Source organism: Carcharodon carcharias, chromosome 9 (genome assembly GCF_017639515.1).
Source record: "Carcharodon carcharias isolate sCarCar2 chromosome 9, sCarCar2.pri, whole genome shotgun sequence".
In the NCBI taxonomy this organism is placed as follows: Eukaryota; Metazoa; Chordata; class Chondrichthyes; order Lamniformes; family Lamnidae; genus Carcharodon; species Carcharodon carcharias.
Genome location: NC_054475.1, coordinates 154358949 through 154385776, shown reverse-complemented (window position 1 = coordinate 154385776; position 26828 = coordinate 154358949). Strand labels below are relative to the sequence as shown.

The following is a 26828-nucleotide window of genomic DNA, read 5'->3' as shown; positions in this document are numbered from 1 at the left end:
GATAAACAGAACATGATGGGAAGTGACCGAGTACAAATCTAAGAGTAAATCAACAGATAAGGCTAGAGGTTACAAAAGTAATAAAAAAGACAAAACTTAATGCACATAGCATTCAAAACAAAACAGATTAACTGATCATGCTTATTTATCTCTATTTGCACTATTTAATAGCCTTACTAAGACATAGCTGCAGGATGGCATAGATTGGGACCTGAATATTGAAGGGTATGTGAAGGATAGGAAGTTAGGAAAATGTGGAGTGGTGGCACAATAGAGCAGGAAGACCTAAGTTCAGGAAGCCAGGGTATAGAAGTGGTTTGGATAGAGATAAGGAATGGTAGCGGCAAGAAGTCACTTGTGGGAGTGGCATAGGCCTCTTAACGGTAATCACATTGCAGGACAGGGTAATTAAAGAAGAAATAGTGGGAGTTTGCTGGAAAGGTACGGTGATTATTATGAGGGATTTTAACCTACATGCAGAATAGAAAAATCAGATGGACAAAGAGTCATGTAGATGACGATATCATAGAATGTTTTTGGGATAATTTCTTAGATCAGCATTTTCTGCAGCCTACCAGGAGCAGGCTATACAAGTCCTGGTATTGCGCAATGAGATAGGATTAATTACTGTCCTCATAGTGAAGGCAACCCGAGGTAGCAGTGATCATATAATTGAATTTTCCATTCAGTTTGAGGGAGAGAAGAGTGGATCTAAGGCTACATTCTAAAACTTAAATAAGGGCAATTATGAGGCATGAAAACAAAGCTAGAACTGGCAATTTAGGTTAATGGATAGGTCAATAGAGATGTAGTGGCAGACATTTAAAGGGATATTTCAGAACACACAGAATAGATACATTTCGACAAGAAAGAAAAAGGGCAAGATCCACCATCAGTGGTTAACTGAAAAGTAGAGACAGTATCAAACTTACAAAGGTGGGTGGCAAATCAGAAGATTGGACAGAATTTAAAGAACAGTAAGGAATGACAAGATTGATAAGGAGAGAAAAATGAGAGTATAAGAGCAAGCCAGCTAGACATATAAAGACAGCTAATAAGAGTTTCTATAGATATTTTAAAAAGTTAATAAAGTGAACACTGGTCTTATAGAGTGAGAGTCTGGGGAATTAATGATGGAAAATAAAGTGATGGCAGATTAATTGAACCGTATTTTACACTGTTCTTCATTATAGAGGATACAAGTAACATGCCAGAAATAGCTGTAAATCAAGAATTAGAAGGGAGGGAGGAACTGAAGAAAATTACAATCACCAGAGAAGTGGTACTTAATTGTAGGAACTGCATGTTGACAAGTCCCTGAGTCTTGATGGACTTCATCCTAGGATCTTAAAAGAAAAAGCTAGTGATAGATAGTTGATGCATTGGTTTTAATTTTCCAAAATTCCCCAGATTCGGGGAAGGTTCCATTAGATTGGAAAATAGCGAATGTAACTCCTTAATTCAAAAAGGGAGGGAGACAGAAAGCAGGAAATTATAGGCCAGTTAACTTAACATCTGTCACAGGGAAAATGTTCAAAACAATTATTAAAGATGTTATGGCAGGGCACTTAGATAAATTCAAGTAATCAGGAGAGTCAACATTGGTTTGCAAAAGGGACATCATGTTTAACCAATTCATTGGAATTCTTTGAAGAAGTAGGGTGCTACAGATAAAGGGGAACCGGTGGATGTATTGTCCTTAGATTTTCAGAAGGCATTTGATAAGGTGCCACATTAAAATGTTATTGAGGAAAATTAAAGCTCATTGTGTAGGGGCAACATATTGACATGAATAGAAGATTGGCTAGCTAACAAGAAACAGAGTAAGCGTAAATGGGTCATTTTTTGGTTGGCAGGTGGTGTGCCACAGGGGTCAGTGCTAGGGCCTCAATTCTTCACAATTTATGTAAATGATGTGGATGAAGGGACCAATGGTATGGTTGCTAAATTTGTTTATGACACAAAGATGGGTAGGAAAGTAAGTTGTGAAGAGGACATAAGGACAAAAGGATATAGATAGATTAGATGATTGGGCAAAGACCTGGCAAATTGAGTATAATGTGGGAAAATGAGGGGCTGTGCATTTTGGTGGGACAAATAAAGAAGCATATTATCTAAATGGAGAGAGATTGCAGAGCTCTGAGATGCAGAGGGATCTGGATTTCCTAGCGCATGAATCTCAAAAGGTTAGTCAGCAGGTACATCAAGTAAGTAACAAAGCTATCAAAATGTTATCGTTTATTACGAGGGAATTGAATATAAGAGTACGGAGTTTGTTTCAGTTATACAGGGCATTGGTGATGCCACATCCGGAGTACTGTGTACAGTATTGGTCTCCTTATTTAAGGCAAGGTGTAAATGCATTGGAAGCAGTTCAGAGAAGGTTTTCTAGATTAATATCTGGAATGGGTGCATTGTCCTATCAGGAAAGGCTGAACAGATTAGGCTTATATCCAACTGGAGTTTAGAAGAGTTAAGAGGCAACTTGATTGAAACATATAAGATCCTGAGGGGACGTGACAGGGTGAATGAGGAAAGGGTGTTTACTCTTGTGGGAGAATCTAGAACTAGGGGTCACTGTTTTAAAATAAGCAGTCACCCACAAGAGGGTCGAGAGACTTTGGAATTCTCTTCCTCAAAAGGTGGTTGAGGCAGAGTCTTTGAATAACTTTAAGGCAATGGTAGATAGATTCTTAAGAAGCAAGGGCTATCAGGGGTAGGCAGGAACGTGGAGTTGCAGTTAAAAGTAGACTAGCCATGATTTTATTGAATGGCTCAAAGGGCAGAGTGGCCTACTCCTGCTCCTAATTCGTATGTTCGTATATAAGGGCCAAAAGCACACTCATTCATTCCATGGTCTAACATTTGTTAATCATAAACAAGGTCGTTATCTTCATCACCATCACCCTTCCTCTCTACACTCATTCAATTCATTTTGAACACAGTATCTCCATCTCACATTGGCATTTCACCATGGCCTTCCTACCTTTTTTCCAGCTGGTGATCTTTCAAGGTTATCAATCACAAGGCATATTATAATATTCTTGCCATAGCACTGTTCACAGGCCACTATTCGCTACTTCAATGTTGATCACTGTATTCACAAAACCAAATATCTATCTTGCATAACATATTCACACATATCCAGCCCATGTTTCTGCACACAGCTGTAGTAGCTCTCACCAGGATTTAATTCTGCAATGGACACTAGCCTCAAACTCTAATCAAACCAAATTCTCCAGTGGTTTTGATGTTCTGGACCTTGCAGGTACAGCAATGTGTCTTCATTTTCTGTTTCCACTTCAATTTGTGCACAAATTCACCAGTTTTCACACATTCAGTGCCTACTTCCTTCATTGTCTTGCAACATCACTTATATATGACCTTCTGGGAAGAAGTTGAACTCCTGAATAGTTTTTTCAGCAGAGTCCATTAGATCAAGACAACAGCAAACAATTCTCCATTCTTCATATGTTGGCCATACACCTTTAAGGGTTACAATTCTACAGTTACTGCCCAACACCATAGATATTCTTAATGTTATCAACATGTCTTAGATCTTCCTTCTTGCAAAGATGTAGTCAGCATATCTGCAACATCTTCCGAAACCCAAACACTTCAAACCACTGAACTCAAAAATACCAAAACGACCATTTTTTTTTCAAGATTAGATTCCTTCTACCAGCTTCCAAACCACATACTTCTTTCATTAGGCTAGATAAGACAAACCCTTATACCACTTTCAAGTATTTCTGTGCTAATTCCATAAACTTTCAAGGTGCTCCCATCTTCTTCCATCTGTCAATTCTCAATCCAGAATTTCCAATTCTGGCCTCTATTTCATAGTCTGAACATATTAGTTGGTCACATCCACTTCTAAAGTTTCGTTCCCCATCCTTTATCACAGGCTCAAATTCAATGATCCATTATCAGCCCCTTAAATTCCTTACGTTCTTCTAACAAAGGACCATAACCATTATGTACTGCTTTGAATTTCTCTTTGACTGAGCACCTGCTACTTTTCTTTCAGTCGTTCCACTTTTCTTCCTCTCAGCCAGGTCAGTCAGTAAATTGCTTGCCAATTACCAAACTGAACTCTGTTTTGCCAAGTTGCTCATCAATTAAGAAAATTGTTATGAATGTGCACCTTGTGTTTCCTTCAATTACACACTTAAGACAGCAACAAGACAATGATTAAATTCAGCTTTATCTACATCAATGCTATGTACTCTCCACCATGTAGTCAACTAAACTTCTGACCACCCTATCTGATAGATTCAGGTCAGCTTGTGTTCTGATGTCAGTAGAATGGGAGAATAAAATCCAGCGTCTTCTCATTTGCTTCCCTTTCCCACCATCAACAAAAGGATTGTGAGTTGAGGAAGGATATTCAAATATCCCTTATATTAAAGTTACAAAGCCTTGTCACCAAGCACACAATCTTATTTTACAGTTCTGTTCAATGTAGGAAAGTCTGCTCCACAGAAGTTTACATGATTAAAACAGTTTCCTGTACCTGGATATATTAAAAGCTTTACAATGAGTTGCTATTTTTTGTGGACTAAAATTGCAGCCACTATTAACCTGGTAAGTATTAGGAGTGCCTTACTTCATCAGAGCCAGATTCCTGGTTGTTGGTGTTACTGAATTCTGCCACTAGCTCATCTGCCACTTCATTGTAGGTAGTTGTTCCTTTCTGTTGCACTTTCTCGCAGACCTTCATCGAGAAATGCCGCAATCCTTTGCCATTTTTTTCACCCTTTTTATTCCTTTTACTGAAAAGTAAATAAATTCAAACTTCAAAAATATTTCTGCTTTCAAAATTATGGAACAAATTTTGCAAGAAATTTAGATACCAGCTTACATTTACATAGCAGTTTAAATATATGAAAAGGTCCCAAGGGGCTTCACAGCAGCATTGTCAAACAAAATTTGACACTATGAGCCACATAAGGAAATACTAGGACAGGTGACAAAAAACTTGCTCAAAGGTGTAGGTTTTAAGAAGTGCCTTAAAAGGAGAACAGAAAAGTATTGAGGGTTTAGGGAGGGCATTCCAGGTCTTGGTGGGCCTAAGCAGCTCTGCGTTCAGCTGCCAATGGTGGAGCAGCTAAAATCAAGGATGCACAAGAGGCTAGACTGAAGGAGTAGAGAGATCTTGGAAGGCTGTAAGAGGTTACATAAGAAATAGGAGCAGGAATATGCCATATGGCATATACCCTGTCAAACCTTCTCAAATTTATACATTCCAATGAGGTTTCCTCTCATTTTTCTAAACTCCAGCCCAGTCTATTCTCTCTCTCATAAAACAACCCTCGCATTTTAGGAGCCAATCCAGTGAGCCTTCGCTGTACTTCCTCCAAGGCAACTATTTATTTCATTTGCCTTCCTAATTGCTTCAGGCTACAGGACTAGGAAGGGGCAGGCCTTGGAAGGAAGGATGAGAATTTAAAAATTGACATGTCGCTAGAAAGAGCCAATACAATCATCAAGAAGCTATGGTGCAGAAAGTGTCTGCGCCAACCAAAAAAGAAAAAGGAAACTAGCCACTCATTTTAATCTCACTTTCCAGCCCCTGGTCCATAGCCTTGCAGGTCATAATACTTCTGATGCAGATCCAGATACCTTTTTAATGAGTTGAGCGTTTCAGCCTTACCCACCAACATAGGCAGTGAATTCCAGATGCCAGTCACCCCCTGGGCGAAATTTTTTTCCTCATGACCCCTCTAATCCTTCTACCAATCACCTTAAATCTATGCCCCTAGTAATGACTTCTCAGCTTTGGGAAAAAAGTCTTTCCTGTCTACCCTATCTAGGCCCCTCAATTTAGTGCACCTCAATAAAGCCACCCCTTAGCCTCCTCTGTTCTGAGGAAAACAACCCTAGCCTATTCAATCTCTCCTCATAGTTGTAATTTTCAAGGCCTGGCAACATTCTTGTAAATCTTCTCTGCACTCTCTCCAGAGCAATTATGCCCTTCCTGTAATGTGACGGCCAGAAAAGTACAAAATTCCAGCTGTGGCCTAACCAGCATTTTATACAGGTCCATCATTACATGCCTCCTTTTGTATTCAAAACCTTGTCCAATATAGGAAAGCATTCCATATGCTTTCTTGACCACCTTGTCCACCTGTCCTACCAGCTTCAAGGACCTGTGGACATGCACTCCATGGTCTCTCATTTCCTCAACCTCTCTCAATAACTTCTCACTTTTGAGTATTCCCTTGTTTTGTTTACCCTCCCCAAATGCATTACCTCACACTTTTCTAGGTTGAATTCCATTTGCCACGTCTCCACCCGCTCAACCAAAGCACTGATATTCTGGAATTGAAAGCTATCCTATTCACTATCAACTACATGGCCAATTTTTGTGTCATCTTCAAATTTCCTAAGCATGCCTCCCACATTTAGGTCTAAATCATTAATATACACAACAAACAGCAAGGACACACTGAGCCCTGTGGAACAACACTGGAGACTGCTTTCCATTCGCAAAAACATCAACCATTACTCTGCTTCCTGTCACTGAGCCAATTTTGGATCCAAACTGCCACTTTCCCCTTATCCCATGAGATCTCACTTTCCGAACCAGTCTGTCATGTGGGACCTTGTTTCCTTACTGAAATCCATGTAAACAACATCCACTGCATTATCCTCATCAATCCTCCTTGCTAATTCCTCAAAAAATTTTATTAAGTTAGTAAGGCACGATCTTCCCTGAGCAAAACAATGCTGACTATCCCTGATCAATCTGTGCCTAAGTGACAGTTTATCCTGTCTTAATTGTTTTCAATAATTTGCCCACTGAAATCAGACTGATCAGCCTATAATTTTATGGCCTATCCCTTGAAGCCTTTTTAAATAATGGTACAACATTCGCAGACCTCCAATCCTCTGGAGTCTCACCTGTAACTAGTGAGGATTGGAAAATGATCCTCAGAGCAACTGTTATTTCCTCCCTGGCTTCCTTCAACAGCCAGGGATACAATCCATTTGGCCCTAGTGATTTATCCACCTTCAAGGATGCCAGTCCCTCCAGCACTTCCTCTCACTATGCATTTTTTAAATTCATCCACAAGATGTGGGCTTCACTGGCTGGGCCATCATGTATTGCCCATCCATGGTTGCCCTTGAAAAGGTGATGGTAAGCTGCTTTCTTGAACCACTGCAATCTATGTGCTGTAGGTACACCCACAGTGCTGTTAGGAAAGAAGTCCAGGATTTTGACCCAACGACAGTGAAGGAACAGCGATATATTTCCAAATCAGGATGGGGAATGGTTTGGAGGGGAACTTCCAGGTGGTGTTCCCATCTATCTGCTGCCCTTGTCCTTCTGGGCGATAGTGGTCATGGATTTGAACTCCTGCATTGCATCTTGTAGATGGTACACACTGCTGCTACTGTGTCTTGGTGGTGGAGGGAGTGAATGTTTGTGGATGTGGTGCCAATCAAGCAGGCTGTTTTGTCCTGGATGGTGTCAGGCTTCTTGCATGTTGTGGGAGCTACACTCATCCAGGCAAGTGGGGAGTACCCCATCACACTCCTGACTTGTGCCTCATTTTATTGCTTATTGTATCTAACATTTCACACTCCTCCTCTAACTAGAATGTCTGCATCATCCCTCTCCTTAGTGAAGACAGAAACAAAGTAATCACTGAGAACCCTGCCTACATCTTCTGCATCAACTCATTAGTTACCATGTACATCTCTGATAGGCCCTGCCTTTTCCTTAGTTATGCTCTTGCTCTTAATGTACTGGTGAAACATCTTAGGATTTTCTTTGATTTTACCTGTCAATATTTTTGTATACTCTCTTTACTTTCCTAATTTCCATTTTTACTTCACTCCTGTACTTCCTATGCTGCTCTATGCTTTCTACAGTATTAAGTCTTTTGTGACTGTCATAAGCTTTTTTTTCCTGCTTTATTTTGGCCTGTATGCTTCTGGATAACCAGCAGACTCTAGATTTGGCAGAACCACCCTTTTTCTTTGTGGGGGCATGTCTACACTGTGCCCATAGAATCTCAGCTTTGAATGCCTTCCACTGATATGACTGTTTTTCCTTCTAATAGCTGCGTCCAGTCCACTCTCGCCAGCTCACCTCTCAGCTTTGAAAAATTTGTCTTCCCCCAATTTAGAACTTTTACTCCTGTTCTATTTTTGTTCCATAATGATGGCAAATTTAACTATATTATGGTCACTATCTCCATAAAGGTCCCCCACTACTACTTCATCCACTTGCCCATCTTCATTTCCCAAGGCTAAATCTAGAATTGCATGCCCTCTCACTGGGCTTATGTGCTGGCTAAAAAAGTTCATTGAATGCATTCTTGGAAATTATATTAAATTGGACTTGTAGTAGGGTCTGTGTGTGTTAATTGGATTAAAGCAAGTCTGGGTGCTTTGATGTATAGTAGTTTTGAGATGTAAACAGTAAGGTAAACAGTGCATTTGCATTTTGTTGAATAAATCAAAGACTGGGAGTGAAATCTTGCACCTAGCTAGGAGACACCAAGCAATATGTTTATATTACTAATAAAATTAGTACTGTGAAGGGGGTTTTATTGTTAGAAGAGGTGGAGAGTTCAAGGGGCTTGGTGATACAATGAGAATTTACATTCAAAGGGAAGACTAGGTATATACAGAAGAGTTTTGTATGAGTAAGCTGCCTATAAGCCCTACCGCTGTCTGCGAAGAAACAAATTGAAAGGAACCTCATTTTAAGTTCATAAAATAAAATGTGCTTTGCCTGGTGTCTATATTTAAGTCTACGGTTATTGTTGCCTTGGGGAAGATTACCTGGGAGTGATTAATTTTGGGCTTTGTTTAAAAGTTGTTATGGTAGTAATTTGTAGACTTTTATTAATTATAATAAATTAAAAACATACATGTTTAATTTAGTTTATATAAAAACTTCTCGAGGATTGGTGGTTTTTATGCCTGAATTCAGAGATGCATCTCAAACATACCAAAAGGAAATATAGGTTATGACAAAAACAGAATTACCTGGAAAAACTCAGCAGGTCTGGCAGCATCGGCGGAGAAGAAAAGAGTTGACGTTTCGAGTCCTCATGACCCTTCGACAGAACTTGAGTTTGAGTCCAAGAAAGATTTGAAATATAAGCTGGTTTAAGGTGTGTGTGTGTGTGTGTGTGTGTGTGTGTGTGTGTGTGTGTGTGTGTGTGTGTGTGTGTGTGTATGTGTGTGGGGGGGGGGGGGGGGGGGGGGGGGGCGCGGGGCGGAGAGAGAGAGAGAGAGAGAGACACTTCTCTCTCTCTCTCTTCGCCACCCCCCCCCGCCCCCCACACACACACACACACCTTAAACCAGCTTATATTTCAACTCTTTCTTGGACTCAAACTCAAGTTCTGTCGAAGGGTCATGAGGACTCGAAACGTCAACTCTTTTCTTCTCCGCCGATGCTGCCAGACCTGCTGAGTTTTTCCAGGTAATTCTGTTTTTGTTTTGGATTTCCAGCATCCACAGTTTTTTTGTTTTTATCTATAGGTTATGACAATTGTTTTAAAAATTTCCCTCTGGGATTTTAAATAACTCAGCCCTACCAACTGCTATGTCGTATCAGTGCCCTTCACACTGTTTGATATTAGGGTAGTTGAAATCCCGAATGATTACTGCTCTATTGTTTCTACATTCAGAAATCTGTCTACATATTTGCTGTTCTAACTCCCACTATTTGGGGCCTACAGTACACTCCTATCAGTGTGGCTGCCCCTTTTTTTTATTTCTGAGCTCCCTCCATTTGGCCTCATTTGATGCTTCATTTAGTTTCTCATCCCTCACAGCTGTAATTGATTCTTGAACCAATAATGCTACACCCCAACCTAGTTTAACCTCCACCCCCACATCCCCTCCTTCACCAACAGCACTAGCAAATCTCTCTGCAAAGATATTCATCCCAATCCTGTTCAAGTGTAGACTGGCTTGTGCGGGTCCCACCTTCCCCAGAACCAGTCCCAATGCCTCAGAAATCTGATGCCGTCCCTCCTACACCAATTTTCCAATCTCCTTCTTAGCTCCCTAAAGTCTAATTTCAGGACCTCATCCCCTTTCCTACCTAAGTTATTGGTATCAACGTGGACGATGACATCTGGCTGATCACCCTCCCCAGAAGAATATCCTGCAGCTGCTGAGTGACATCCTTGACCCAGGCACCAGGGAGGCAACATACCATTCTGGAGACACAGAAACACCTGCCTGTTCCCTTAACGAATCCCCTATTACTACTGCTCCTCCCCTCTTCTTTCTCCCTTCTTGTACAGCAAAGCTGCCCATGATGCCATAGACTTGGCTCTGACTGCACTCCTCAGAGGAACTAACACCCTCATCAATATCCAAAACAGAAAACTGGTTGGTAAGCGCGACCCCAGGGTCGCCTGCCTTATGTTCTTGGACTGCCTGGCAGTCACCCATTCCTTTTCTGCCTCCAGGCTCCTAAGCTGTGGTGTGACCGCCTCTCTGAACGTCCTATCCTCGTAGCTCTCTGCCTCGCAGATGCACCACAGTGACTCCAACCAGTGCTCAACCTCTGAAACCTAGAGCTTAAGGTTCTGGAGCTGGTGACACTTCCTGCACGTGGTCATCTAGGACACATGTAGCATCCACAACTTCCCACATATTACAAGGCATGCATTCCACAAGACTGAACTGTCCTGTCATGGCTTCAATTGGCTTCCCTTGCATTAACTTTATTTTACTTTGAATTACTTATGCAACTTTATTTTACCTGGCCTCGACAACTTTATTTCCCTACAAATCATTAAGTACAGGGGTGAGGGTTGAATGAGACATTGAGTGTGTTATGATATGGGCAACAAAGTTTTGGGTGAGTTCAGGTTTATGGATGGTGACGATGAGAGCCTGGCCTGGAGAACTTTGGAATAGTAGAGTCTATAGGCAACAATTGCATAAATCAGGGTATCAATACAAAATGAGCTGACAATGTTGAAGATGGGTGATGCAACAGTGATGGAAAGTAGATAATCTTGGTGATGAGGTAGATATGGGGTCAGAAGCTCACCTCTGGGTCAAATAGTACGCCAAGGTTGTGAACAGTCTGATTCAGTTTCTGACAGTGGTTAGGTAGACGGATAGCGTCAGTGGTTAAAAGAACTGAGATTCTTGCAGGGACTAGAGATATAGCTTTAGACTTCCCAATATTTAGCAGGGAGGAAAGTTATACTCATCTAATTGTGTGTGTCAGACAAAGCGGCATGACAAATCAGACATTTTGGGTGGGGAGGTGGTGAAGTACAGCTGGGTGTTATCAGTATTCACATGGGAACTTGAACACTGATGTTTTCAGATTATGTCGCCATTGGGCAGCATGTAGATCAGAAATAAGAGGATGTGTGCAGAGAAGTCAAGGTGATGTGCAGCAGGTCTGGCAGTCTGTGGAGAGTGAAACAAAGTTAACATTTCAAATCAATGACCTGACATCAGAGTGGTTCTGGTGTAAGCTCATTGATCTGAAACATTAATTGTCACTTCTCTCACCACAGATACTGCCAGGCCAGTTGCATACTTCCAGAATTTCCTGTTTTAATTTCAGATTTCCAGCATTTGCAGTATTTAGCTTTTCTCTAAATGCAGCTAATCCTCAATGACTGGAATGGAACCTGGCTGGGGCAGTCCCAAAAAGCTGACTGATGGAGGAGAGGCGTTACTAGAGGTAGGTGCGGTCAACCATGTCAATATCTGTAGACATTTTAAAAAAGATAAATCATTTTACAACTTCAGAGATAGTTATACAGTTGGTAACAAAAGTATTTCCAAGTAATTGTCATTACCATAACCTGAATATAATTTATAAATATGAAAATTAGATACACAAATCACAAAAAATCTTTCTCTGCATTAATCTCCATCAGGTTCAAATCATTCTTGTTTGCAAAATATTAACCAAGGTACAGGGGAAATTAACTCTGAAAACAGCCAATGTACTTGTGCTCAAATTTATATTTGCATACTAAATTTATCACACAAAATTCTACAGAATTAGGAAATAAAGGCAACAATTATGAGATATCTCAATTATTTACTTCTTCATATGTAGGTTTTCCATTTGGATGAATTCATAAGTTATCTTTCATTTATAATCTGTTCAAATTACTGTACTGACATGCACACAAGTCATGCATCAAATAGAAGCTCCTAGCCCAACTTTCTCCAAAAAAGAATTAGGCCTCATTCCAATTTAAATGGTTTTACAACAGATATGTCAAGTAAAATCTATATAGAACACAACTCATTGCTAGCCTTCCATATGAACATCTAAATTCTAGGTCTAACCAGCAAACAGAAAAGTAAAGAATAGATGGAAAACAGATAATTTTGTAATTTTACAATGAGCTGATACATGGTCAAAGCAGTAGTGAAATAAAAAACATTAAATCCGTCAAAAAACCTTGACAGTGCTTCTCATTTACTCTTCTGAAGAGTACCAATTTCTCCAACAGTTACATTCAGTTCAGTTAGTAACAGCATTCAAGCTGGGCAAATACATGACACAATTACAAGAGCCAATGCAAGGTGAAGATCCAGTTGTCTGAGTAAGTTACAAAGACTACTCATTATTTATCCTTATACCGTAGCTTCAATTTACAATTCCAAAGGAAATTTCTTGCATACAGACATAGTATAGCAAAACCATCAGGCTGGATAAGGTTGCTCTATTTTGTGGCAAGAGTCTACCTATTCCAACATTAATGGGCTGCAGCCAGGCACTCAAACCTAAATAATACTACAAGGATGGCCAGAGTCTATGCAGATACCCATGTTCATGTCATGAACATTATAGCTAATATAACTGAACTGTAACCATCTGTATTAAACCCAAGTCTTGAACACCAGTAAAACTGTGCAGATTGTCCTGCCTGCATAACTTTCTTGGACATCACTGTAAACTACAACTGTATTTTGCATTCAAAAGTTTGGAATTAATCAGTATTTACTGGACAATCAGTACTGGGACGTATTAGCACTGGGAAGGCCTTTTACTTTCCCTTTTGTCTGCACTTGTCAACAGCAAATTACAGATAGAAGACCAATTTTACAGCACAAAATCCAGCTAGTTTTCTTTGAACTTTATCTTACCTAATAAATGAAAAAGCTACATGGCCAGTCCAAAACAAGCAGTTAACATCAGAAGACAGAGATTATGACTGTGGCAGTTAAATGACTGCTGCAGGCATCATGCACGCAGAAAATAAAGATAATATTTTTACTGGTCTTTCACAAGTAAGGCCAACAAACCCATGGCAGATTTCAGCAGATAAGACCCAAACACTGTCAACTTGTGTCAGGCTTTTTTTAAAGAAAGATCAATTGTCATCAACTAGGAGTAGAAAAGCTTAATATTACATGTCTTTGTCATCAATTCACAGTTAGAACATGGTTGAGCTGCAGAATAAAAATAGCTCAGCAGCAGCTTAACTTGCAACAAGCTCGTGCCTTAATGGCCTTAGCAAAATTCTCAAAGATTAAGATTAGAAACGCAGTTCATACCAGCATATTTATGCCAGGAGGGGAAGAGAGGGAGTCAAGCATTTACAAGACAGGTCATTTGTACACCAAATGGCACTTGACTGAAACAAACAAGATTTTTTTTTTGCATTTAGGTAGTCCTGGAGTTCAAAAGCAGGACACGCAATTCACTTAAAAAAAAAACTTGTTTGCGGGATGACTGTGCTACTGGCAAGGCCAGCACTTTTATTGTCCATTCCTAATTTTCCTTGAGGCAGTAGTGAGCCGCCTTCTCGAACTGGAATCAAATGTGGTGTAGGTACACTCAGTGCTGTTCGGAAGTGAGTTTCAGGTTTTTGATACAGCAACAGTCATACTTTTGCTGCCCTTGTTCTTCTAGGTGGGAGGGATCATGGACTTGCAAGGTTTGGTGAGTTGTTGCTATGTGCCTTTTATATGGCACGCACTGTTGCCACTGTATGGTGGTGGTGGATGACAGCATGAATGCTTAAGGCGGTGGAGAGGATACTGATCAAGTGACTGTCCTGGATGGTGTCAAGCTTTTTGATTATTATTGGAGTTGCACTCATCCAGGCAAGTGGAACAGTATCCCATCACACTTCTGACATGTGCCTTTTAGATGGAAGACAGGTTTTGGGGAGTCAGGTGGTGAGTTATTTGCCACAGAATTCTTAGCCTCTGCCCTGTTCTTAGAGTTATAGAGGTCTACAGCACAGCAAAAGGCCCTTCGGCCCACTGAATCTGCGCTGGTCAAACAAGTACCTAACTATTCTAATCCCATTTTTCAGCACAAGGTCGATAGCCTTGTATGCCATGGCATCACAGAATTGTTCAAAACCACCTTCTTTGACTAAAGTCAGGTCACTGGTCAGGTCACTGCTCTGGGACTTGAACACAACCTCGTATATCAGGAACAGGAGTGCTACCCACTGAGCCACAGTTGACACTGCAAATGCAGTGTAGCCACTCTATTTATGTGGCTAGTTCAGGTAAGGCTCTGGTCAATGGTAACCCCCAGTATGCTAATGGTGGAGGATTCAGCGATGGTAATGAAGGTTGAAGTGGTTAAGTTCTCTCTTGTTGGAGATGATCATGTATGACACGAATGTTACTTGCCACTTTTCAGACCAAGCCTGAATGTTGTCCAAATCTTGCTGCATGTAGGCATTGACTTCATTATCTGTGTCGTTGTGAATGGAACTTAGCACTGTGCAATCATCAGTGAACATCCTCACTTCTAACTTTATTATGAAGGGAAAGTCATTGATGAAGCAGCTGAAAATGGTTGAGCCTAGGAATACCATGAGAAATTCCTGCAGTAATGTCCTGGGCCTGACATGATTAACTCTCAATAGCCATAACCATCTTCCTGTGTGTTAGGTACAACTCCAACAGTCTGGAGTTTCCCCCAACACCCCGCCCCCCCCACCAAACTGATTCCCTTGGGTTCAATTTTGCTAGGACTCCTTTACACACTTGGTCAAATGCTGCCTTGATGTCAGGGGCAGTCACTTTCACCTCTTTTGTCCATGGGTGGAATTGCCTGGTCCTGTTGGCAGCAGGCGTCATGGCAGGTGAGAGCAAACAATATGGTGCGAAGGCCAAAAATCTGTTTCAGGCTGTCGTGAAACCATTTTGCGATTGTCCACTCCACCCGTCAACGGCCACCGTATGTGGGGAACCTAATTCCAATACTTTAGCATCTTATTATAAGCCCTGCTTGCCAGGTTTATCCCACCCTGTCAAATTTACCCACCACATTGGCGTGACTTCAGAACGGCTTGCTTCACGGCTGCCTTTAAAAGGCATCTACCTGGTGACTTGAACTTGGAGAGAAGTGTACACAACCTTGCGCAGTGTTTGCATTGCCCGTAGGACATCAGGGAAGAGGCAACACACATTCATGAGGGGACACAGGAAAGTCACCTTTCCCTAGCTGGTTTTCAGTGTGGTAACGAGGCAAGGGCTCCAATGTGGGTCAGGCGGGGCGGGGGGACACGTCGACGACTTCTTAATCTGTGTTTTAGGGGGCAGCAGAACAATTAGCTAACTGGGCAAGTTGCAGAAACCCCTTGTGAAAGATAGCCAGTCACAGGCCCTTACGGTGTCTTTATTAAGGTTTGGACCAGTATCCATCCTGGTTCAAGCTAACAGAAGTCTTGCAGTGCAGGTTAGGAGAATGCCTGTGCCTGAGCTGAGAGCACAGCATGCAGTCCAGTGGCTGAAGCTGCTGCCAGTCAAGTGGCACTACACACCAGCCATCCAAGCAGTGGCCAGCACTCTTCTGCATGCGTGAAGGGACATTCAGACTGAACCAAGAGAGGTTTTCAGGACACATGCTAACCTACGCGTCTCTCTTTGATCATGCAGGAGAACATCAGGATCATGGAGCCTGGTGATTTGCCTCATGGCATACAGGGAGCAGAGAAGAAGAAGAATGCGGTGAAGGCGCCGGACTCAGATGAAGAGGTGGTAGGGCTTGCTGCACACTCAGCTGAAGATCCACAGAGAGCCAATGAAGTGCAATGGCTGAGGTGCATCTCTGCACTGGTGAAGAATGTGGGTGAGCAATGTGACGGGTCTTCAATTAAGGTGTCATCAGATTCTTCTTCTGAGATGTCTTCACGGCCATTGCAAGTGGTGAGTGGTGCCACAGACAGGATGAGGGCACAATCCGCAGGGCAGGTGAAATTGTGTGAGAGTTAATTACTGATTAGAAAAATGTACCTTGGCATTAAGATTAAAAATTTAGAAATTAACACTTTTCTAACAAGTTGCTTGTGAATAAGATACTGACTCAAAATATTCTTATATAGTTACTGAAATATAATATAAAGATGCACCTTTTAACTTAGCTGTCCAGGTATACTGAACTGCTCCTGTAAGGTGGGAAACTGCAAACTGCATCAGTTGTTCCTATGCAGGATGAGGGATGCTTCTACTGAATCCAGCACGTCTCCCAATGCACATGAAATCCACTTTATTTAGGGATATCCCTTGAATTGGCAGAGGGTGAGATCAATGTGGATGTGATAGGTTTGTGGATGTGTGAGTTGAGAATAATGAAGAGAGTAACTTACCCTGGCAGAATGGAGATCATTCATCCTCTTTTGGCACTGGGTGGCCGTTCTCTTTTGCATGGTGTTGGCGCTGACAACCACTGCCACCCATGCTGGATTTGTCACCTTGCTTGCCCAAGGCGAGCCTCCATTGCATCCAGGGAGTCATCACAAAATTTGGGGGCACCATGTGTCCTCCCTTTGGCAGCCACGGCTTTCCAGCAGCTTTCAATCCCTTAGTGTGCACTAGCTCTGTGCAGGGGCACCCTTTAAATATGGTACCCAGATTACTGAAGGCCTGAGGCGACAGTGGGCCAATTGGTGGCCACCCACCAACGATCCGACATGTTTCCCGTGAATGCAATATTAATGAGGCGGGATGCGCCAGGAAGGGGATGATACGGCACGAAAATTGTGGCTGGCAGATAAAACAACTTTTTTTCACGCACGCCACCACACTTGGTGCAAATCTGGGATGATTCTGCCCCATATCTATATCCTCCTGTTCACTTTAATGCTGAATATCTATCCGACTTCATCTCAAAATTATTAATGCCATTATTTTTGATCATCTCTCTGGGCAACCTATTCCAAAAATTTACCAACATCCCTCTGAAATATTTATGCATGTTCAGTTTATTCATCTTCCGTCTTCTGAACTTCGTCCCACCCTCAGTCAAACTCTGGCCATGGTAAAGTTATTTCTCAATACAGTACTGACTCCACAGTGAAAACAGAATTACCTGGAAAAACTCAGCAGGTCTGGCAGCATTGGCAGAGAAGAAAAGAGTTGACGTTTCAAGTCCTCATGACCCTTCCACAGAACTGAGTGAAAATAAGGAGAGGGGTGAAATATAAGCTGGTTTAAGGTGTGTGTGTGTGTGTGTGTGTGTGTGTGTGTGTGTGTGTGTGTGTGTGTGTGTGTGTGTGGGGTGTGGGGGGTTGGTGGTGATGTGGTTGTAGGGACAAGCAAGCAGTGACAGGAGCAGATAATCAAAAGATGTCAAAAGAACACAGAGGTGTTGAATGTAGTGATATTACTGACTCCACAGTCTGCTTTAAGTTAAATGAACTCAGCTTCCACAGTTGCTCCATGTAGCTCAGGTACCAGAAGTATGATATGGATACTTCCCTTCTAGTGTTCTTTCTGTGATATGGTCACCTGCACTGTCTACTGGAAGTGAAATCCTGCAGCTAGGTTAAAAATAAACTACAAATTCCAGTTCACTATTTAGTAATAGGCCACAATACTTGATATGGTGAGAACCACAAATTCTTATTGGTTGCTCTTTCCCTCCTATTGACCAAATCACTCTGCAACCACAGGGAGATGTCATAATTTGTCTGCTGATTAACTATGCTAAAATCCAAATCTGCAATACCAGATGCTTCAAAGAATTTATTCAGTAACTGCTTAAAGATCTGTAATGCAATTAACTGCAGATAGAGTGGCTTTAGTGTGCATTGGGGGACACGCTGGGTTCACCAGAAGCACCCCTCATCATGCATAGGAACAACTGATGCAGTTTCCCACCTTACAGGATCATTTCAGTACACCTGGACAGCTAAGTTAAAAGGTGCATCTTTATACTATATGTCAGAAACTATAAATGAATATTTTGGGTCAGTAACTTACTCACAAGCAACTCGTTAGAAAAGTGTTAATTTCTAAACTTTTGATCTTAATGCCAAAGTGCATTTTTCTAATTCAGTAGGAGGAACTTCCACATCAAAGTGTGACCTGCAAGCTGCAACATGTTGGGCAATTTTCAACCCATGTTTGAGGAAAAAAGGAATGAGCCTTTCTTCATGTTGGAGATTAAAGAAATCGGTTGCATTTAATCAACTAGATTCAGCACCTATCCTTTCTTGTTAAAATTTTTTTCTAAAATTTCTTAATTCTTGTCCCATGGCAAGACACCAGCAACATTGATGAACTGGACAGTTCATCATAGAAAATGGCCTAAGGCTACTGGCATTGAAACAAACCATATTCTTCACTGCATTTAGGTCAGGTATTTTGAATCATATGCCATCAGTTAAGTACTTCTATTTCTTCATGCAGGGAACTCCACTTGCATCTGGAATTCTGGCTGACCCCTAGTGATTGTTTTTTTTTAAAAAAAACAATCTTCTGATGGATTTCATACTTGATTAGAGCGGTTGAAACATGGAGTCGCAAGAAAGGCGGGTTTGAGAGGAAAGGGAGGTTCAAGGTGGTTGGAGCTTGCATAGATGGAGGGGCTTAGGGTTGTTTCTTTGAGAGGGATGATGACAGCAGATATGAAGGAAAAGGGCATGTAATTGAACAGAGAGAACTGTTAACAATATCAGGAAGAGAATTTAGGTGGTTAGCAGTTTATTGGGAGTAAGCTGGAGGGAAAAGGAAGTGGGGCTCATTGATAAGTTGAGCTTGGAGAGGGCATGAGGGGAGATAGAAGAGCAGCTGGGGTAGATGTGAATTCATGGCGAGGGCAAGGGGAAACCTTAGAGAAAGTTAGACCCAGTGGGATAGGAGAGTGGAGGGAAGCAACAGATGCAGCTGATTGGACAGTCTCAATCTTTTTTTACTGCAAAGTCCATGAGCTCATTGCACATATTGTTGGAGTTGAAGGTGTTTAAAGACGACAGTTAGTGGAGAAGAAAAACTGGGTATTACCTTTGCCTTCCTGGGTGATCTTGAAATAGTGGGCACTTTTAGTGATGGAGAACATTGCCCAATAATACTTTACGAGGTCTAGTCAGATTTGGGGATGAATTGCTAAACTATTTAACAAATAAACTTTTAAAATCTTACTGCTGGTTAAGGGCTCTTCCTTTGTCAAATAAAGGATTCAAGTATGCTTGGATTTAGAACAGAAAAATAAAAAAAATCAATTTTTTGTCGATAAACAAATTTGATTAAGGTTTGCGCGGGACTGTTTTAAATGATTTAAGCACTTTTCTTCAAAGCTTCATGGCCCATTGAACCTTTCCCACCCCCAGACAGAATTTCACAAATCGTATCTCAAAGTAGAAATGAGCTTCAACAAAACAAGATTAGCCAAAAGACAACATGATTTAAGATACTGTTTAATTTTACAAACTTAAGTGCAAAAAAAACTATATTGCCTGAAGCACAATCTGAAGAAGTTTATTTACTTTACCCTGTACTCCATGGAGAAGAGTCTGATGCCTCACCCTGAGTTAACATGTGTATATTAGGACCATGGGGGCTTCCCACTAAAACAGTAGGTGTTGTCGGTACCCGTTGAGGTGTACTAATTATCTACATAGAAAATGGAAAAAACAGAAAGGGATTAAAAACCAGGTTAAATTGTTTAATTGCACAGGACAGATTAAAATTATATGGCAACGTCTTGGGCCCACCTAGATAGAATTTCCAGAACTCCATCTCAAACTGAAAATGAGCCTCGACAAGATTACACGAGTTTAAAGGCTAAATTTGTTATAAATTGTATATTCCATACAGAAATGCTAGGAAACAATATACTTCAATCTCGATGCATTAAGTTTCAAGAGCAATGGGATAATTGGTTTTCCTGTGCGCAAGATACTTGCAGTATTAAGATGCGTGTCATAACTTCTCATTTTCATTGCATAAGCATTGTCTTTCGAACTCTTGGTCCAGTAACATTATGCAAGTATACCGATATATAATCGTATGGTATATTGGAAGTGCAACACACCATATTCACAATGGCAGGATCAAGTTTGTGCCTCCAATTTCTCCATAATGCCAGATTAGAACAAATTTCTTTAAACAGAGAATTGTTAGAGCAGGGAATGTCTGAGGTAGAGGCCATTTCAATTTAAGGCAAAATAAATATTTGAAATAGGGAAGGATAAATGGCCATGACTGGAAAGTTGGATTAGCTTTAATTGCTCTAGCAAATAACTTCTTTCTATATTGAGAGGTTCTGTGCTATCAAAGGCTGTAAAATAAAAAAAGCCACTCATTCAACTGTATGGACAGAAGAGCCAAAAATCTGTAAAGATTATTTTTTTTTTCTCTCCCAAACTCCAACTCCACAAGCTTTTTTAGGTGACAAGTACTTTTCTTCCCAATTCCCAATTAGGTCCCCTTGCACCAAATGTAATCCCAGAAACAAAAAGTGGCTTCCTTCCAGATCTCTACCAATGTTGATCTGAAGCTAGCCATCGGAGATACAAAAAGGGCAGTTTAGATAACTCTCAGGAAGGATCCTGTATGATAACACCTCTCAAGAATTTTAGGAGAGCTATTACACTGTTACTGGCTGGTGTTAAAAGTACCAGACCAATCAATTTTAACCTCCTAACCCCAACAACTTAATCCCATCCCCAATTATCTTTCCCCCTCTTGTAAAAATGGACATTCTCTGCTGGAATAAAATATCATTAATATCAAAACCATCAACAGGTGCAAACGAAGGCATTGAGTGCTGGTAGCCTATTCACCTGTGAGCGTATGAGGGCAGGGGTGAGGGATGGTGGGTGAAAAGAGGAGAGAAGGTGACACCCAAGCTTAAAGCGTTATGGAATTAGTTATGGGTGAAGTTGAAAAATCCAGAGAAGTTGAGTCATGTCGGTCACCAAGGAGCAACAAATAGAACACTGAACCATGTTGCTAAGGCAGGAGAGTATGAGTTAGTATAATACAAGTCAGAGGATGCCATACTGTAATGGAAACCGTACAGCTTTTATGAGATTACAACTGAAGTACCAGGAACAGTTTTAATTACTAAGGCACAAGAAACATTCAAGGTTTGGAGATAATGTCGAGAAAAGGCACAAGGTAAATCTTTCTGTTAAGGAAAGATTGGTGAATCTGGGTTCTTCAGCTTTGAAAAGAGGATAATGAAAGCAGACATTATAGAAGTATAAGATATTAAGGTATATAGAAAAGCAACCCAGCACATTATTTAAAGGAGATAGCCAAAAGTAATACAAAGGGGAATAGGTTTAAATTGACAAAGGTAAATTTAGGAATATCTTCATGAAGAATCAACAGTCAAAATGCAAATATAGGAGTGAAGAGCAAAAACATGCAATCATTTCAGAGGCAGTTAGATGCTGTGACAGGTGACTGTAAAATAGTCAGGTCACAATGGACATAATGACCTTTCACATTCCTATTTATCTAGGATAAATCTACATTTATTAATGTAGGTAACCTTCTAGAAGAGCTCACTGAATTGTGAATAGGAATCCAAACATCTCATCTCTCTCTTAAGTGCTGCACAACAGAGTTATGAGTTGGGTACAGTTATATCCTCCTCATTATTGCTCATCAAGTCTTATCATTTTCGAGAGTGCCTATTTGGGAAAGTTATCAGAAAACTACCAACACTCATTGAGCCTTCAGAAGAGGTGAGATAACGGGAAAGAAATGTTATCATACTGCAACAATCAATATTTCGTGTTTCAGCATCCTTACCATCTGAGGAGCGTTACTAACATTTGATAGACCCAATGTTTTTGGCAAAATTTGTTTCCCTGGGGTGGTGAGATGCGAAGATGCTACTGTCACTAATGCAACTGTAAAGAGAAAGAGAGAGGTTGCAAGCACCAGCACCATCTTCTGGTATTTACATTAGCAACGGAAACATTTGGTAGTTCAAGACCTTCTAGCATCTGTATACTTGTCAATTACAAGAAATAAAAATGGAAGCCAGCTAGATGATACAAGATATAGACAAACAAGTTTCATAATTTTGTTACAACAAATTTAACTTGTTTGTGCATTTTTTTAAAAATAATGAAGGCAATGGAGGCCAACAATCTCCAAAACAACTAAACGTACTTTTGAAATTTAGGCCTTGAATCAATTTTTTTGACAGAAGCCAATAGTTGGAAGCAACCACAGCACTATACTTCTTATGCTGGATAACCTTGTTTCAGTTTTAATAGGCAGTCTTTTGCTCCAGTCAAAAAGGTTTTTTTTTCAGATAAAAGCAAAATACTGTGCATGGTGGAAATCTGAAATAAAAACAGAAAATGCTGATAAAACTCAGCAGGTCTGACAGCATCTGTGGACAGAGAAACAAAGTTAACATTTCAAGTCTGTATGACCCTTCTTCAGCGTTCTGAAGAAGGGTCATACAGACTTGAAATGTTAACCCTTTTTCTCTCCGCATAGATGCGGTCAGACCTGTTGAGTTTTTCCAGCATTTTCTGCTAATATAAAAAAAGATTAGATACTGCTCAGCAGGTAAGATTGAGATTATTATCCCCTGGTATTGCGGTGTGTTTAGGGCCAATGTCTGAAAGCTTTTCACATAAAAAGTGAACAATAAGTATCTCTAGGTGTGGTCATATAGCCATAAAGACCAAAGGATGAAACACAGGTTCTTCTTTAAACTAGATGATCTCAAGCCAGGGCACTTCACCTTGCCTCTGTACTTTTGGAATGAAATTTAGGACAAAATTAGCCAGAATTTCTGTTCAATATCCAGTGATCCCTTCTGGAAAGTACATGTGAGGATGTCAGGGGAGAATAGCACTGGGCTCAACTGTAACATCCTCTTTAGTCAAATAGCATGCCAACATTCACTGTCTAGGCTCACTTCATGAATAACTGTTTAGGTGAGAGGTACTAAAGGCATACTGGCACCTGTGAAATGTATTATATTATGGATTGGAAAAGGAACTTCTGAGTCAACAAGATTCACGTAAAGGAGAGATAAGTTGCTTAATGGAAGCTGATAATGTAAAAAAATTGATAATTTGCACATAGAGGGTTCACACAAGGAAATAATAAATACACATTTCATTTTGTTCTATCCATGTCCATTTATGCAACTGGAAATTGTGAATAATTTGAATATTTCATTTTGATGGTTTACGAAACTAACAGCATCAGCACTGAAACTAGGCAATGTCATGGTCAATTATCACTCCAGATGAAGTACTAATGGCTTGTTCTTAACTTTCAGCTTGGGGTACCCTTGCAGATCGCTAGGGCACAACATAGGTGGATTGCCTCCATAGAAACAAATGATAAAGGTACACTATCCAAAGTCCAAAAGCTGGAATTGTCCGAAAACCGGATATTTTTAATATTCGGTTAAATCAGTGATGAGTCACCTTTTTTGCATGTGTCCAACAAGGCAGGTAGAACACACACATTGAGGCAGATGTCTGCATGCAATATTGGTATAAGCATCAAATGAAGCACCCAGGGCCTGTGCCTCAAACAGGCATTAGTGCCTTTGTATCAAGAGGCCTAATATCCATTGTGTGCTCCCCTTATGCAATTGGTTTACCCTGAATGCAGCTGCCAAGAATGACACAACTTAAGCAAGAGTCTTTAAAGGGACCATTGCCAACCTTTACCAGAAAAGGTAAAAACACTTGCGGGCCTGAGTCAAATGTCAGGAGGTGAAGGAGTGCATGTAAAACATGGGCTGCTGTTGGCCACATGTCATCCCAATTTCTGATTGCTACCTTCTCCTTCCTGATCACTGATCCCTATTTCCAGGTCACTCCTATCTTCCAACACCCACCTAGAGTCACAGTGGCCTGAAATTAAAAGAGTATTTGTCAAGCTGCCCTGGGGACACACACCAGGCACGTGCAGTTTGCCAGTCTGATGCCCAGACTGACCCACTAGGACCCACAGGTCCTAGTTCCAAAATAATCTGGGGAAATCTGAGATCTGGCAGAGTCTCGGACCTAAGGGTGCCGGATTTTGGACATCTGACCTGTACCCACTTGGCCCAGGAGAGATCAGGAACAACTACATGCATCTCTCTCTCTCACTACACATATAAATATAAAACTGAGTGAAGATGCACACCCTTTCAATTAATTGTTTAGCCATCAGCAATTATTCTGTTGCACCATCAGAGTGCCAAGTTCTGCTAGATTCAGTTCAGCATTAAATAATTCAGGCAGCATGATACATTACAGCACTAAAAAGCTGTACCAGAAGTTGATGGGGCATGGCTTTGTTCAAATGGAGTTCCTAATCACAACCAAATTGTCCTCTGCTTGATATTTGTATGAGAAGAATCTCCCAATGATTGGTTTTGGAGTACAATTGGGGCAGATTATCTGCTTAATGAGGAGAAATGGAGAAAATGTAACCATGTAACCTTTTGGTTATCAATTTGAAGATTGTGCTAAAAAGCCCCATTTTTCTATTTTCTTCTGAATATGTTTCTCTATACTCCTAGCCTACTATCAATTAAACAGACAGTGCTCAGCTAATGAACCTTGCCATTTCTACCAATTTGTTATAAAGCCAAATTAAGTTCGCATAACTCATTCCATTCCGCCCTTCTAACAGAAGGGAAAGGAATATGCTTTCCCCCATGTTTTTATTTTGACAAGTTGAATACATTAAATATTAAATTATGGAAAATTAAAGTAATATGCCCACTGATACTTACTTTTTGCTGGACTAACATTCTGATCTGTAAAAACTTTTATCTCGCCATTACTTTCTATTATTCCAATCTATGAAAAAAACACAAGTATTATAAAATAGTAAGTTTACTTGAGCATAGTTTAATGAACAGTGCAATGACGATAACTTTGAACAATTTATTTCAACACCATTTTTGTCATTTCTCTTAATTTTTTTAGGTGTCAATTTCTAACAAAGGAAATAGACAGGGAAACAAGCAATGTGCTCCCAGGCTTCTACTACTGCAAAGTTATTTTGTAGACAGCCATTAGGAATCCAATTCAAGGGAACTCTAATCCATGAGAACTGTAGCCATCATCTACTTCTTAGTTACACAGCGATGATCAGGAATTCAATTTGCAGAGAATGGCTGATGCTAACCCAAATCATGTCACAAAATTGCACCACAATCTCACCCTGTGTATTATATATCATCATATTGAGAAACAAATGTTCTTATAAAGCATGGGGTCCCTGAAGGTTGGGTGCAAAGACTAACACAATAATCTCCAGGTAGACGTTTACGTATTTACATCCGTCCTTAAATAAGAAGACCAATACTGTACACAGGTGAGACCACGTCTAGAGTACTATGTCCTGCATTTCTGATGCACAACCTCCTACTTGTATTCAATTTCCCTCACAACGATAACATTGTTAGCTTTCCTAATTACTTGCTATCCCTTGCATACTAGCCTTTTGCGATTTATACAGTAGGACACCTAGATCCCTCTATCTCAAGAGCTCTGCAATCGATCACCATTTAGATAAGCTTCTTTTTTATTCTTCCTGCCAAAATGGGCAATTTCACATTTTCCCACATTATACTCCATTTGTCAGTTCTTTGTCCATTCATTTAACCTATTTATATCCCTTTGTAGCCTGCTTGTCTCCTCTTCACACTTACACTCCTACCTATTTCTATCTCACCAGCAAGTTTAGCAACCATAACTTTGGTGCCTTTATCCAAGTCATTTATATAATTTGTAAAAAGCTGAGGCCCCAGCACTGATCCCTGTGGCACACCACTTGTTACATTTTGCAAACCAAAAAAAACACCCATTTATGCCTACATTGTCCTTACAACGTTTATGGTTAACTGGCAATTCAGATAAACTCACATCCTTATTAATATTGCACAATGAAACTGTCCTGTATGATTAAATTCACTCCTCAAAGCAGCACTTCCAGATCAATCTGCAGTAACAACTTGCATTAACATAGTTAGTGACTTTGGAAAACAAAACCTTGCATTTATATAGCACTTTTATGACCCCCAGACATCTCAAAGCGGTTTGCAGCAAATTAAGCACTTTTTGAAGTACTTTTTTCCTACATCACCCTTGTAATGTAGGAAATATGGCAGCTATTTTATATACACCAAGCTCCTACAAACAGCACTGTGATAATGACTAGATAATCTGTTTTTGAGATGCTGATTAAGGATAAATATCAGTCAGGGCAACAGAGAAAACTCCTTCTTTTCTTCAAAATAATACTTGAGATCTTTTATATCCACCAAAGCAGGCAGATGGGGCCCCGGATTAACACCACAATTGAAAGACAGCACCTCCAACAGTGCAGTACTCCCTCAGTATGGCACTCGAGTATCTGCCTTGATTTTTTTCTGTGCTTAAGCCCTGGATGGAACTTAAACCCGGAATCTTGTGGCTAAGGTGAAAGTGCTACTAACTGAGCAACGGCTGACACAAAGTATTGCTAAAAAGTCCCAAGGCGCTTAACAGGTTAACAAGAATATCATCAAAATTTAACAGAGCCATTGAATGCTCAATTATATTAGGACTGATGACCAAAAGCTTGGTCACAGAGGTAGGTTTTAAGGAGCACCTTAAGGAAAGAAAGTACAGGTGGAA

The 26828-nt window shown here is 40.5% G+C and overlaps 1 protein-coding gene across 6 annotated transcripts in view; it reads right to left on the bottom strand.

Annotated features, from left to right (window-relative positions):
* The window catches only part of LOC121281988 (transcription factor Dp-1-like), a 75725-nt gene that overhangs the window by 26778 nt on the left and 22119 nt on the right, over positions 1 to 26828 (bottom strand). For 4 of the 6 annotated variants that reach the window (XM_041195302.1, XM_041195304.1, XM_041195307.1 and 1 more), the window contains 4 exons: positions 24938 to 25004; positions 21982 to 22082; positions 19709 to 19830; positions 4610 to 4775 (listed from right to left, as the gene is read on the bottom strand). In XM_041195302.1, the coding sequence (XP_041051236.1) occupies positions 4610 to 4775; positions 19709 to 19830; positions 21982 to 22082; positions 24938 to 25004 (456 nt within the window). The remainder of the gene's footprint in view (positions 1 to 4609; positions 4776 to 19708; positions 19831 to 21981; positions 22083 to 24937; positions 25005 to 26828) is intronic. The other 2 variants (XM_041195305.1, XM_041195306.1) reach the window with 1 other exon arrangement.